General features: G+C 49.0%; 7 protein-coding genes across 7 annotated transcripts; 5 read left to right on the top strand and 2 right to left on the bottom strand.

Annotated features, from left to right (window-relative positions):
* Positions 1-1,955: 1,955 nt before the first annotated feature.
* Positions 1,956-2,903, top strand: P170DRAFT_430320 (uncharacterized protein; the record flags this gene model as incomplete). The annotated part of the gene is made up of 7 exons (XM_024847946.1): positions 1,956-1,983; positions 2,050-2,071; positions 2,226-2,242; positions 2,312-2,347; positions 2,417-2,497; positions 2,562-2,703; positions 2,762-2,903. The coding sequence occupies 7 exons, from the start codon at positions 1,956-1,958 to the stop codon at positions 2,901-2,903; spliced, it is 468 nt and encodes a 155-aa protein (XP_024699723.1).
* Positions 2,904-3,240: 337 nt separating this feature from the next.
* Positions 3,241-3,579, bottom strand: P170DRAFT_430319 (uncharacterized protein; the record flags this gene model as incomplete). The annotated part of the gene is made up of 1 exon (XM_024847945.1): positions 3,241-3,579. One exon carries the CDS (start codon positions 3,577-3,579, stop codon positions 3,241-3,243), a length of 339 nt encoding a protein of 112 aa, XP_024699722.1.
* A 729-nt stretch (positions 3,580-4,308) lies between these two features.
* P170DRAFT_503153 (FAD-binding oxidoreductase) lies at positions 4,309-5,784 on the bottom strand (the record flags this gene model as incomplete). Its single annotated transcript, XM_024854197.1, has 3 exons — positions 4,309-5,108; positions 5,178-5,301; positions 5,356-5,784. The coding sequence occupies 3 exons, from the start codon at positions 5,782-5,784 to the stop codon at positions 4,309-4,311; spliced, it is 1,353 nt and encodes a 450-aa protein (XP_024699721.1).
* A 484-nt stretch (positions 5,785-6,268) lies between these two features.
* On the top strand, positions 6,269-8,081 carry P170DRAFT_513611 (cytochrome P450; the record flags this gene model as incomplete). The annotated part of the gene is made up of 5 exons (XM_024855130.1): positions 6,269-6,325; positions 6,399-6,537; positions 6,593-6,978; positions 7,037-7,650; positions 7,718-8,081. 5 exons carry the CDS (start codon positions 6,269-6,271, stop codon positions 7,971-7,973), a joined length of 1,452 nt encoding a protein of 483 aa, XP_024699720.1. The 3' UTR covers positions 7,974-8,081.
* A 671-nt stretch (positions 8,082-8,752) lies between these two features.
* On the top strand, positions 8,753-9,359 carry P170DRAFT_450536 (GTP cyclohydrolase I; the record flags this gene model as incomplete). Its single annotated transcript, XM_024851131.1, has 2 exons — positions 8,753-8,995; positions 9,054-9,359. The coding sequence occupies 2 exons, from the start codon at positions 8,753-8,755 to the stop codon at positions 9,357-9,359; spliced, it is 549 nt and encodes a 182-aa protein (XP_024699719.1).
* Positions 9,360-10,176: 817 nt separating this feature from the next.
* On the top strand, positions 10,177-11,140 carry P170DRAFT_430315 (dihydroneopterin aldolase family protein; the record flags this gene model as incomplete). Its single annotated transcript, XM_024847944.1, has 2 exons — positions 10,177-10,899; positions 10,955-11,140. The coding sequence occupies 2 exons, from the start codon at positions 10,177-10,179 to the stop codon at positions 11,138-11,140; spliced, it is 909 nt and encodes a 302-aa protein (XP_024699718.1).
* Positions 11,141-11,760: 620 nt separating this feature from the next.
* P170DRAFT_503147 (MFS general substrate transporter) lies at positions 11,761-13,349 on the top strand (the record flags this gene model as incomplete). Its single annotated transcript, XM_024854196.1, has 4 exons — positions 11,761-11,836; positions 11,915-12,160; positions 12,219-13,100; positions 13,171-13,349. 4 exons carry the CDS (start codon positions 11,761-11,763, stop codon positions 13,347-13,349), a joined length of 1,383 nt encoding a protein of 460 aa, XP_024699717.1.
* Between the last annotated feature and the right edge of the window lie 616 nt (positions 13,350-13,965).

Raw genomic sequence — 13,965 nt, 5'->3', positions numbered from 1 at the left:
GCTGACGTTTCGACGAAGTCAACCCTTTGTTACGACAAAATCGCGCAAGTGGGGACTATCTAGGTAGCAACCGTCTGTTAAATACCCTTGTAGGCCCACCACGACCTACTCCGTAGTGATTTAAATGCTAGTACTATCTTATACAGGGTACGGACAAGCTAACAAAGAAGCGAGAAGTCTCCATCGTTTATGCTCTCAAGTCCATTATAAAAAGGAGCTTTGTCGTATAATCTCGACATTCATCCTCCCCAATGGTTACCCTTCTAGAGTTTTGTTATTTTATTCTCCGAGTGACACCCCTAATCACTATATTCTTCTTGATTATTATTAACGGCCTCCACTATTATGTTATTCGTGAAGAATGCGCTGATCGCGACTACGTGCTGTCTGGCAATATCAGCTCAGGCATTATCCTTGCCCTCCTCTATCGATGGCCAGACCCTCTCTATCGAAGGCCAGCCCCTGCCAGATAAATGATTCCGATTGATTCTCGACGAGCCTGGCACCGAGCAGAATCTTACAACAAGAGACACCAACGTTGAGCTTGTGGAGCGCACCCCCGTCGAGACATGCGCATATATTTCGGCAGCCGCGGCCTGTTTCGCTATATCCAAAGACTTATATCATCTTGCCAAGACGCTTGGGGGTTCAATCAAAGCTCTCTCTGATCAGCATAACTGTGGTCACAGTAGCGGCACCATTGACAACATTCGATACGACTATTACGCCTCAGGCCGCAATTGTGACACTACTGCCCAAATCAATACCATCGCTGGAGCCATCCATAAGTACATCGACAAGATTGAACACGGAAAGATCTGTGGCACTCAATGCGTGCGCTTAGACCACCATGGCACCTGGAAAGGATGGCTGAGAATGGGTCATGCCAGTTCCTACAATGATAAGGCTTATTGTGGTCCCGGACTGAATTTCGATAGCTGCGTTTCCGGAGGTAACAATGATATCTAAGCACCACGCGGATTGATTCTGTGGCTTTGACTCGTGCTGGTGTGATGACTGGAACAGCTCTGTTTTGGGATGTCGGTCTGCGTTACTTGTTGTTTATTCCATGTGCTATGTTTGGTCGTGGGGGAACGATGGAGCGTAATAGTATATGAGAATATCTATCCCGTTGGTTACCTAGATCCTCAATAACCGTAGTAGGAAGGAATCGCTATATTCTAGATATATTGAATCAAACTACCTCAACCTATAGACACAGAGACAGCCCAGTTTCGGATTGCCAGCTGAATGAGTATCTCAGTGTTTAAAGATATGACATTTTTCAGAACGGCCCCTTCATGATTTGAGCCTGGCTGCCCCGTTGTTGCTGCTTGGAGGACTCCAGCTATCTACCTGTATTATGAAGTGAGCTACAGATGTTAAACACTACCCAAGCTACTGATCTGATCAAGGTGTTTTAAGCCGATTACCATAGACTCGCAAGAAAAAGGAAGAATCGCCCTCGAGGGTATGAAGGGGTGCTAGACCAGAGCCTTCAAAACAGATTTCAAGACGGCTCAGGGCATCACTGTACACCTTAAGGGGCCTGGATAACAAACTGAGGTGGCTTGCTAGCACCCAGTCTCAAGCGACTGAAATGAAATTGGGGGGACAATGTTGCTACATGATGCACGGACATGCCAGGACACTACTCGGAGTAAGGCAGAAGTCTTGTTTATTAATCTATGTATCGCGATATGCTTCTTTCAGCTAGTAAGCCATCGACACTTTACCCGGTTGGGAATTAGTTAGGGCTAGTGGAGACTAGTGGTCGGAATAAATCCCGGAGTACCTAATACCTATAGTCTATACTAGCACCTATACTACGGAGTAGTATCTACTCATAACTAGTGCTCTACTCTGAGATTAAGCTCTCTCTGTAAACAAAGCAGTGTCTGCCTAGCTGGCTTAAGGCAGCAGGTGTGGATGTTTTGCGCCCAGGCATTTTTGTAATGTATCCCGGCGGGTGGATTAAGCGCGGTGAGTTCTATTTGACTCTATTCCCCTAGTATGTTACATCTTCTAATCAAGCCTTGATAAATGCAGTTCGGAAAGCTTATTATCAAAGGTATGGGCTACTCGCCGCGCCAGGCAGTTATCTTGTCCATGCCTCCTCATGCGATTCATCTCATGTTTAATATCGTAGCAGGGACTATCTCGCAGCTGGTGCCGAACTCGAGATGTGCGATGATGATACTGACGAATGTAATTATATTGATTAGGAGTGCTTTAGTTGAGAGTATGTATCTTTATCCGATATGAGAATTGAACCCAGGGTGGGAGTGTTGCTAATTCTGACGATTCACAGCGCTGCCGAGGGGGAAGAATCTCGGGGCTTTGTATAGTAAGTTCTTCATTTTTGGTGTTTTTTGCTTCAAACACCCCTCAAATGATATTAATCAATATACTTCAGTCATATATGTCAACATACATCATGTGCATGAGTCTCATCTCCTCGAATATTGGCGGCTTCACCAAAAAGGCCACGACTGGGGTAAGTCTTTTCCAAATTTTATTCAACAACGGTAGAATATACCGAAGTAAACTAATCTCCACAGGTAATGATGTTCATGTCCTACAGCATCGGCCACATCGTGGCTCCCCAGTCTTTAGACACAAGGAAGCACCACGGTATCGAACGGGGTTCCGTGCCTTCTATATTAGTGTGGCGCTGATGATTGTGATTGAGGTGTCGATGGTGTAAGTTCCCTAGTTCGAGTTGCAGTGGGAGGGACGCTAACAAATTTGCTTCTGATAGAGTCTATCTTTGGAGAAGGAATGTGAAGAAGGAAAAAGAAGCCGCTAATACCAGCAGCATGGACAATGATGAGGGTGTCTCTATGACGTACTTTCAGGACTTTACTGATAAGGAGCATCCGAAGTTTCGATATGTTGTTTAAATGAGAGTGGATGGGGCACGAGGGACGGGGGTTAATTCTTGGATGACGCAATTTGTGAAATGTGAATGCCATGTATGTATGTAGCTACACAGGGAAGACTAAGATGAAAATGTGAATAATGACTATCCTTTTCACGGGCCTTGCCTTGCCAGAATGAAGAGTTCCTATACCACTGGAGCCACCAGCGCATCTTCGAGACCAACGAAATCCGAGAGATTCGGAACCGCGCAGTATCCCACGTCAGGCATATCCTCATTTACCACTTCGGCATTATCCCCCGCCTTCTGACTTCCATCTATATCCAGATTAATTAGCTATGCTCAACCCTAGCACTTGATCAAACAAAAGTCCCACCACCACCATCAGAAGATCCACTACCACTACCATATCCCACCCACGTCCCACCGACAATCCCAGCCCCCAACCCCGAAGCCGTTGTAAATATCCCCGCAGCAGGGCCTCCCATCGCAGCTCCTTGGAATGTAGCGAAAGGACTTCCAGCTGCAACAGGCCCTGTGGCGCTGAAACCGAGAGTTCCGAGGACAGCAGGACCGGCGAGTGGTGCTGTAGCGAAGATAAGACCCGCACTGCCTACAGCGAGGGCGGTTGGGTGCTCGCGAGCGAAAGTCTGGCCAAAGGTGAATGCGGCGGGTGTTGCGTTTCTTAGAACATCCATTGCAGACCTCCTCGCGTTGATGCGGTGATATCTTAAATTGGTCCGTTAATATTAAGCCTCCATACATCCCATTCTTCCTTCGAGACTGGTACATACCACCACAGGGTGAGGAGAACAGGGCTTCCCGTCCGCTCAGCCGTACTTAAGCCATGCTTGTGAACGCGGTCAAATAATACCTGAGCCCTTCAGCCCTTGCCGCTTTATGGGTGATTGACGCTAAACTAGAGGGTGAGTGCGGGTGAGATGGGTGATGCTTTCAAAGCCAAGGTGAGTGGGGTGAGTGAGCGGGTGAGGTGAGCTGGAGAGGGCTTTTTTCGTAGATATAGATACGTTAGGGCTCTTTCATTTCTTGATTATCATTATCTACTTTTATCCAATTTATCTTGAACCTCCAGTCATTGAGTTTGTTAGTTATCTTTATTTTAATAGGCTTTTATGGCCGTTATTAGATAACCTATTTTTCCCCCTTTTATAAAGACCGTGGGCCGCCTGTTAAGAGTCCATGGGCTATAAACTTAGCCCGTAGCCCATGACAGGCCGCCCGCGGGCTTACAGAGGTCTAAGAATATCTTAGCCGGTGTAAGGTATACACCGGCACATTAAATTCATACACCGGCTGAGCTGCGACCCCGGCTTGCTAGCGACCTTATATTAAATTATTAGTATTAGAAGTTAAAAGGCCGTCTTTGTTAGAGGGTTCCAATTCCGTAACAACTAAGACAATCCAAGCTAGTTCTTTGTCTCGAGTTCATCACGACGGGGCTGATACCGACACATTACACTTTTAGGATCCCACTTATCACATATCTCCATCAAGTATCGGGCATGGTTGCTGTCCCAGTAGCGCTCCATCTTCTGGAGATCTGAATCTCCGAGATATGTGCCTACTGAGTGATTCTCAATGGTTTTCATGACCTTATGCACCCAGGACTGGTGTTGCACGTCATCCCTTATATCCTCAGATAATGCGTAAATCGCGAAGTAGTGATCTGACCGCATACTCAAGGCCATATCAGGCAGCTGACGTCTACTCCAGGGGTTCATAGCCGACCAGAATGCGAACGATTTGCCCCGAGGCAGACCTAGGAACGCGTCTTCTAACACTGTGACCACGTCGGCATCATTATGGATATAGGCGCTATCGGTGTGGTACCGATGACCCTTCGGATTTGCCTTGGCCTGTTTGTCGTATAGGTTCTCCAGGCTGTCTTCTCGACAATACCACTCGGTCAGCGTGTCTGACGGCCGGCTTTGCTGCGTGTGAATATAGTGCAGAGCTGCCTCGGCTTCCTCAGGCGTAGTCTTCATGCAAACGAAATATACACACACGCAAACGTCTGCTTGACCTTCCATATACCGCGTTACTACCGTGATTTCAGTATCGGTGTCAACCGTTGGGGTAATTTCAAGCACCCAGGAGAATGCTTCACGGTACCGATTCCGCGGGTAGATATAGCCTGATGACCGGAATCCGTTTTTCGGGTAAGGAATTAATCGCAGGTGGAATTCCGTTACAACTGCAGGAAAGGCTTGAATCATATTCTTTAGCCCAGGAACCGGTCCCAGCACAGAAAGTGCATGAGGTGAGGATAACATACCTGGCCCCGCGCCCCGAGCTGCCCAGTATAGGTCGGCATTCTGTTGTGAGTTGCAAAAGACCGATTCCCCTTGCATGGTGACGACCTTTATCGCTTCCACGCTTTCGCATGCCCAGCCCCAATTCTGAGATTGAAAAAGGATTAGGTATTTTATTAATATCATAGAAATGCGACATACCCGGCAATTCCACCCCATCCCACCCTGCAATAGAAACCCCCCAAGGCCGACATCTGGGCAATGACCCCCAGGAAACATGAGCCCATGCTTCTCGATCAGCACATCGTTGAGCTCTTTACTTGTGATACTAGGGGACACCTTTGCGCTGCGAGCTGCTTCGTCCACTTCCAAGACCTTAAAGTTGCCTAGGTCCAGCAGGATAGAGTGATCCTGTACGCTCCAAACAGGAAATGAATGCCCCCCTGCTCGAACGGCAATACGGCAATTGCATTGCAATGCGAGTTTAATCGCTGCGATAATATCGCTCTCATTGGTGGGTTTTGCTATTCCCAGTGGAAACCGGGCTGGGGAACGCTGGTTGAAGACCCGGCTGAGACGTGCAGCTTCGTAGGCGGCCTCGTCCGCCGACTCATGCCACAGAATATGCATTATATTTCGTATCAAGGGGTTTTCGGCCATTGCTGCATGAAATCTCAAACCCCTTTGAGAGCTAAAAAGCAATCGGATTTCTAACGTTCACAGTCTAGGATTGACAAGGCCCGGGCCACTGTTCCCGAAGCGGCAATGGGTTACCAATTCCGGGCCCTGCTTGTAGAACCACCTCCGCGAGGCTTTTGTGGGGAATTTACTGGGTAGGATTCCGCACGCGGCCAAATGAAACCGTATCGTCCTGATAAGGAATTTGGTGGCTGCAGCTGCCAGAATGTCTGCTGAAGCCGTCAGCTAAGACCGGGTCATGATGGTCGCTCCAACGCCGGCCAGGGAATTGGGCTCCAGTCAGCCAGGTCACGACAAAGCTTCCTCTTATCACAGGGCCCAACAAATCAGTCCTGGATAACACTGCACACTCTTTTGCGTCTGAGAAGATCCAGCAACGTTTGTCTTAATTAATCAGTTCGTGAATATCGCCGACATGCCAGCTTTTGCCATCACGCTGTCTCTCCTCCTCCTGGTCACTTTTCTTAGCCGCGTAAGACATCTCAGCGCCGTCCTTGTGTCTATCGCATGTCTACTTTACCAGCCACTTACAGGATATCCAATAGATCATAATCCAGCGATGGGGCGATCCGCTATCGTCGCTCCCCGGGCCGATGATGTCGAAATATACAGACGTGATCCTGACGTACCATTGGCTTATTGGCAACAAAGCGAAATACGTGCATTCGCTACATAAAAGATACGGTTAGTAGTCTGTCTAGAAGCGTTTCCTAGTCGTCGAGCTGACTCCGGGATCCAGGCCCAGTAGTCCGTGTCAGCCCAAATCAAGTCGATATTAGCAGCTATGCCGTGGCAAAGGAGATTCACAGCATCGGAAGCCCATTCGTCAAATCGCAGTTTTACCGCCACTTGACTCGATACGACGTCAAGAACCTGTTCAACACCAGTGATCCCAAGTTCCACGGCCAGCGAAGACGACTGCTCGCATCGCCCATGTCCAACTCGTCCATGAAGGTCCTGGAGCCTGCAATCACTGCCCGCGTTCGCCTGGCAATTTGCAGGATAGAACAGGAGATGGAAGTGCGAGGTGCAGCGGATGTGTATAAATGGTGGATGTTTATGGCGACGGACGTGGTCGGAGAGCTGTGCTTTGGGGATTCGTTCAGGATGCTGGAGCATGGACAGGTGAGTGCTTTCATCCCCCATGCTAGATGATGTAATGACCATGGTTGACGGCGGATAGAAAACCCAATATTCCAGAGACCTTGAGTCTGTGTCCGCCATGGAAGCCGTGCGGGTGGCCTTCCCAGGGATGGTCAGCCTGGCGAGTGTAATTCCTTTCTTCGCCGTCTTCCGCCAATCCGCGGAAGCGGGCTCCCGTATGGAGAATTACGCGACGCAGTCTGTGCGGCGGTATAAAAAGTTGCTTGCTGCGGATCCGTACCTAAAGCCAACTCTCTTTACGAGGCTATTCGGGGCCGGGAAAGGCGGCCTCCCGGATTGCGAGATCATCAACGAGGCAATTAGTTTTATCATCGCGGGCAGCGATACTACGGCAACGACCATGACCTATCTGGTATGGGAGGTCAGTCAGAATCCTAGCATCAAAAAGGCGCTGTTGGCGGAGCTGCAAAGTCTGCCAGACCATTTTCAGGACGATGATCTCCGCTCGCTGCCGCATCTGAACCAGGTCATTACCGAGATATTGCGTTTATACACTGGTGTCCCCTCAGGCCTGCCTCGGGTATCGCCACAGGGGATTAATCTTGGGGGATACTGGATCCCAGCCGGTGTAACGGTCACTACTCAGGCGTATAGCCTACATCGGGATCCTGTCGTCTTCCCGGACCCAGAGAGGTAAGAGAAACTACCATGAACAGGCTGATATATATGTATGTATGTATCAAGGGGCTAACGATACTAGATTTGATCCTCGCCGCTGGGAACGACCTACTAAGGAGATGGAAGATGCATTTATGCCGTTTGGTGGCGGTGCTCGCACCTGTATCGGGATGCATTTGGCTAAGACTGAGCTTCGACTGGCAACGGCGCACTTCTTCCGAAAGTTCCCCAAGGCAGTCGTCTCGACAAAAGAGGGAATGGGTGTAGACGATATGGACCAGATTGCCTATTTCTTGATGTCACCGAAGGGCAAACGGTGCCTGGTGGAGGCTTGGTAGCCTAGATCTCAGGTGCCTGGAGAGAACCATGAATAATTCGGAGGGTTTTCATCACTACACCATTGAATACGCTTTGCAGCGGAGTGAAGATAGACCACAGTATACGAGCTAATCTATCTAGTGGCAATGACACAGAGTAGCATATTTCGAAGCTGCAAACGAGCTGTGATGTTGCCTATTTAATGGTCTTAATTTTCCACTCTGTGGATGTAACGGTTTCCTGCTGATTCTCCACCCTCATCGAGGGGTACCCCATTTCTAGTCAATCAACAGGAAAATTAAAGGTTTTTCCCCGCATCCGTCGGTAGAGGATTTAAAGGCCTATAGATCGGCAAGGACCCACTATGCAGCCAAGCACCTTTCCCCCATCATAGACCTACTAGGAAAAGACCTGATCAATTTCCGGAAGCGTTGCTTCTCAAGTGGTCCTGTTGGAGCTAGTAAAGTATCATATGCTTTATAATATACTCTCTGTCTGTACCCACAGTTTCGGTGACTGACTATAAGTAAGCCCGAAAGTACTGTACATTGCCATCTCCGACACTGTACCTATCTCACAAAAGATTAAGCAAACACAGCGATGACTATCCCAGAATCTAACCTTATCCTTGAGTCCTCGGAGTCAGTAGACCGTCGACCTCTAAACGACAAGAATGGAACGCATGGTATGCCCCCGATGCCTCCCCTGTGAAGGAACATATGCCAACCATGAACACGAGATAGGTCTTACGCTCTCCGCCGAGCCCATCGACGGGAAGGAGCCAACCAGCGAGGTGAAAATGGCAGCCAGCATGAGAAAGATCCTGGCCGACATGGGGGAAGACCCGAATCGGGATGGGCTCCTCAAATCGCCCGAACGATACGCCCGCGCGATGCTCTTCCTGACGAAAGGCTACCATGAAAATGTGTGGGACATCGCCAAGAACGCCATCTTCGATGTTGACCACAACGAGATCGTCGTTGTTCGGGACATTGAAGTCTTCAGCATGTGCGAGCACCATCTAATCCCATTTATGGGCAAGGTAGGAAGCTTACTGCACATGATATCACTGCAATACGGCTGACCGACTGGTGTCGCAGGTCCATATTGGGTATATCCCCAACGGTCAGGTACTGGGATTGTCCAAGTTGGCTCGCATCGCGGAAGTCTACGCGCGACGACTGCAGATTCAAGAGCGTCTGACGGAGCAGATTGCGCAGGCTGTCGATCAAATCCTGAAGCCACAGGGGGTGGTCGTTGTCATCGAATCCGCCCACATGTGTATGGTGATGAGAGGGATCCAGAAAACTAGCGCGGTAACTACGACAAGCTGTCGGACGGGAATTTTCCGGAAGGATAAGGCCGCTGAAGAGCAGTTTCAGTTTCTCCTCAAGCTACGGCACTAAGGTTACATAGAGCCTTGTTCGTTCATTTAGGTAGTAATGGAATGTTGTATCGAATGATTCGCACTGTACACCCAAACCAGAGAAATCGAAACGGCCTATTTTACCTGGGACGTTTTAATCCGTAGCCATTGGGTTTATTCTAAGACATATCGTAATTTCTCTTTTAGTCATTGCATCAGTAGGACTAGAACTGCATTAGAAGTTCGATCTGTGCGATTCCCGATGAGTGGTATACGGTTGCACGAAAGGCACGGGGAATTGGCAGAAGCTGCCGTATTTAGAAGGCCTCTCATATACTACTCTACTTTTCTGTTTATATGCTGAAAGCAGTCAGAAATAATGGATAGGATTAGTAATATTCTAATCAAAAATAGAATTAGTATAATCTCTATAATATGCAACCATCTCAAGGTCACATTCTACTAGTACTTGCTTATTTACTGACCTGAAACAACATTTTTTGTGTCTTAAATAGTATAATACAGTTGCATAAAAGGCACAGGGAATTGGCAGAAGCTGCCGCATTCGGAAGGCCTTTTGTATACTACTTTACTTTTCTATTTGTGGGCCGAAAGCAGTCAGAAATAATAGATAAGATTAGTAATAGCCTTATTAGAAATAGAATTAGCATGATCCCTAACATGCAACCATCTTAAGGTCACATTCCAGTGGTACTTGCTTGTTTACCAATCTGAAACAACAGTTTCCGTGCCTCCAATGGTGTAAGACTAACGTCTGGTTGTTCATTTCATGAGATAACATACTTGTTGGATATTTCAACTTTGCCTATTTCCTTGCATATTCTAGAGCAGCCACTATGGGTGAATGCAAATCCACATTTCAAATCCCTCTGGCGCCGCCGCTTGTCGACCACATCTGTCTTCGCAATGTTCAACTCCCTTTACCCTGCGCCCCAGAGGCATGGCATCGGCCATGTCTGCCGCAACCATGCACCATGTCTCTCAGGCTATCATGTTGCTCTATCATGGCATCGGCAGCAGATGATGATGTATCCCAGTCTCTAGACTATGGGAAGCTCTATCGCCGCATCGAAGAGCTTGTTCGCCACTGGCCCATTGTACATGCTGGCTATCCGAGTCCCATCCTACAATGGTGCAGGGCGCTTCCATCGGTCGATCCTGGACAGGATATAGCCTCCCTGGCTGGGAGAATTGCTAGCTTAGCGTTAGGGTACCTCAAGGAAACAGCCAGGGAGATACACGCCAACAGGCCGGGCGCTATTCAGCAAGAGTTCGGACAATGTGAGGTGGACCTGCATCTTCCGAAGGCTCTACTCCGAGCTGAACAAGGTCTATGGTACCGCTGCCATGCCTCGTTGGGGCGAAGTCCGGAAGGAGCTGAGGCTGCCGTCGTGACTGGAGAGGAGTTTCGGATTCGGAATATTCGCTGCCACTGTCTCATTGGCATCAACCCGCACGAACGACTTGAGAAGCAGGTGGTTGTGGTATCATTGAAGTTTCAAAGTCCTGGGGCGCATTTTCTAGACATGTATCAGGAGATGACGAGAGTCGTGGCCGAGGTATGAGGGATCTATCACCCAGGAAAACACAAACTAATCAATATGGCGCTCCCAGGAAGTCGATCAAACAGCCTTTCAGTCGGTGGAAGCTTTAGTCACGTTCGTTGCTCGCATTGTGACGGTGCGCTTTGGAAACGATGTGGTCACGGTGCGGGTCGAGAAACCCAATGCTTTAGCATTCGCAGAGGGAACCGGCGTGGAGGTGACTCGCTCTCGAAGTTTCTTTACAGAGGAAGTCTAGAATAGCTTGACATAGACATAGCAGTCAATACTTAGGGATGGAGACCTTTTACAACATGCCGGAAATTAAGTGATGAAAAAATGCTTTGCTTTCTATGCTAGTTGTATCCCTTAACACTGTATGCCGCGCATCACAACCGCCAGTTTGCCCCGAACTGGTACATTGAGATCCCACGTGTTGATATCTCCACCATGCTAATGGCAAGAGCTGGACCGACTTGCCCAGAGTCAAGGACGGTTCAGCTGTCGTGGATCGTCTCCGGAAACGGAGAACGACAGCCGTAATGGGCGTTACTTAACGCAGGGACTGTGGAACTGTAGGTTGCCAGCTACTGTTTAGGCACATTCCAACGGAAATTCCTGCCAGGTCACGTAGCCTGTTCCACTAAAATACAGGCACGATTGCCATCGATTGCCCGATCTAACTCCGTGGTCGATGGCTCTGGAGAACGACATAAAATAATCCGGGCCGAATGCGACAACCCCATGATCGAAGTTTCTGCTCCTCCTGCTCGTCCATTCAATCCGACCTACCGATAGTATAATTAACGGTCGAAATTCGGGTGCAGGTAGTGAGTTTACTCGTCACACCCCCGGCCGCCACCTCGATCATTTTTCACCATGGGCGGTTGGAACTATGGATGGCGTTCCGCGAAGCCTCTCATCATCACCACCATCAGCATTGCATTGTTCGCTGGTGCGCCTGCCTTGTTTCCCCTCTCATCACTGGCTAAGTCCCTCGCTATCAAGTACTGAACTAATCGAGACTCCGTAGAAACCTTTCTGTATAGCTTCATTATCCCTATGCTAAGCTACATGCTGGAAGTTCGTCTAAATGTTGACCCGTCCGAAACGCAGTGGTATACCAACGCCCTGCTTACTCTCCACGGTCTGGTCGCTCTCATGGCGGCACCGCCAATTGCCCATTTTACCGACAAGACCCCCAATCGCAAGGGGCCCTTCCTGATTGCCCTCGCAGCATCTCTAGCCGGGACATATTTGATTGCAATCGCGTCATCCGGTGAGGTCCTTTCCTGCCGGACTTCCCAGGAAGAGTTGTATTGCTTACCCGTACACAGTTTGGGTGCTCTATCTCGGTCGCGTGATCCAGGGGGTCGGTGGATCAGCCTCCTGGATTGTGGGCTATGCCACTTTAGCAGATAACATCGGACCAGAAGACATGGGGAAGGCGATGGGGCTAGTCATGTCCTTTTCGCTTTTGGGCATCGTTGCCGGACCGACGGTCGGCGGAACCCTCCTCCAGCTCCTTGGATACTGGACCGCCTGGACTGCTCCCCTAGCAGTTCTTGTCCTCAATATTATCGTCCGCCTTGTCATGCTGGAGAGGCGAGATAGCCTCCCCTCTGTTCCTGATCCCCGCACGGTAGCCTCATACTCGTCAGATGTTTCTCAAGGAGCCGTGGAGCGACAAAGCCAAAGCCAGGATGAGGCATCTACATTGCTTTTATCATCATCATCACAAGGCTATTCGTCTTTCAACGCAACACCTCCCAAGGCTAATCCATCAGATGCCCCCGAGCAGCGCCCAGGGTTTTATGGCCTCATGTTCAGAGAACCGAGGTTCCTTACAGGAGCAGCCAACCTCCTTCTATATAATATTATCACAGCTGGTTTTAACACGACATTGCCTCTCCACCTGCGTGGTATCTTCCATTGGAGAAGCATGACGACGGGACTGATCTTTCTTGGGCTACAGCTCCCTCAAGTAATCCTCGGTCCACTCATCGGATGTCTCCGCGACCTTCTAGGGTATCGGTATCTAACTACAGTCGGCTGGGTCCTCTTGGCTCCATTACTCTGGCTGCTCGGGGTCCCTGGCTCTGATACTTTCTCCTGGAGCCGCCCCGAAACCCATGGCAAAGCCTCCTTTTTTACATGTATAACTGGCATCGGTGTTATGCTTAGCCTGGTCCGCGGCGGGGGAGCTTTGCAGATGACTAGTGCGTTGCGACTCTTCTCTCTGGTTTTACTGCGGGCCGACTATTCTAATCAAGCCACTGACGGCAACAGGGGTTATGTACGAACTACAGTCTAAGGATCCGACGGTCTTCGGTGATTATGGCGCGAGCTCCCGTCTGTTCTCTTTGATAGAGATATTCTTCAACCTAGGATTGGCACTAGGCCCTCTGCTATCTGGACTTTTAGTCGAGGCGTTCAGCTTCTACTACACGTGGGGCTTGTTTGGTTAGTATATTCCTTGGTTTCTGTTCTGCTTTTATCGCTATCTCCAGCCCAGAGATATCTTACATTGTTGCAGGTGGGGTTTCCCTTCTTGTTGGGGTTTTAACCTTCTTCTTCTTCGACAATGGGCTCCCGGTTCAGCGGGCTGAACCTACAGCCTGACGCGATAGCATCGACCGTCCTGATCCACCTTGCGTGGGACATCGGGCTCATGGTTTACGTTGTTAATTTCTTACATACTGTCTGTTACTAGAGTTGCCTTTTCGATCCAAATAAATCTAGCTCTATTATTTAAGCCAAAGCGTGTCTGCATCATCAATGAACAGAGCTACCAATTATGGCTCCGGGTAGAAGCGCAAAATCACGACAGCCTCCCTGTGTTGTCCCGTTTCAGTTAGAAGGGTATGTCTTGGACAGGAGAGTTTGCGCCCCAATATATCCTGCTGGATGGATGTACGAGACACGAAATCTTTGTTTTTCTCAGTTGAGTGCATGGTCCATTATAGGCTATCTTGGACCGAACTAGCCTAGAGAAAATGAAAACTTCTAACATTCAAGTTTGAATAGGCGCTTTCGCGAATACTAATTTCGGATCGTTGTATTTCGATAGTAGCGCTCTAATAT

Source organism: Aspergillus steynii, assembly GCF_002849105.1.
Source record: "Aspergillus steynii IBT 23096 chromosome Unknown P170scaffold_9, whole genome shotgun sequence".
Lineage (NCBI taxonomy): Eukaryota > Fungi > Ascomycota > Eurotiomycetes > Eurotiales > Aspergillaceae > Aspergillus > Aspergillus steynii.
Note: the sequence above shows the minus strand (reverse complement) of the source record. Positions and strands in the feature narration are given on the sequence as shown.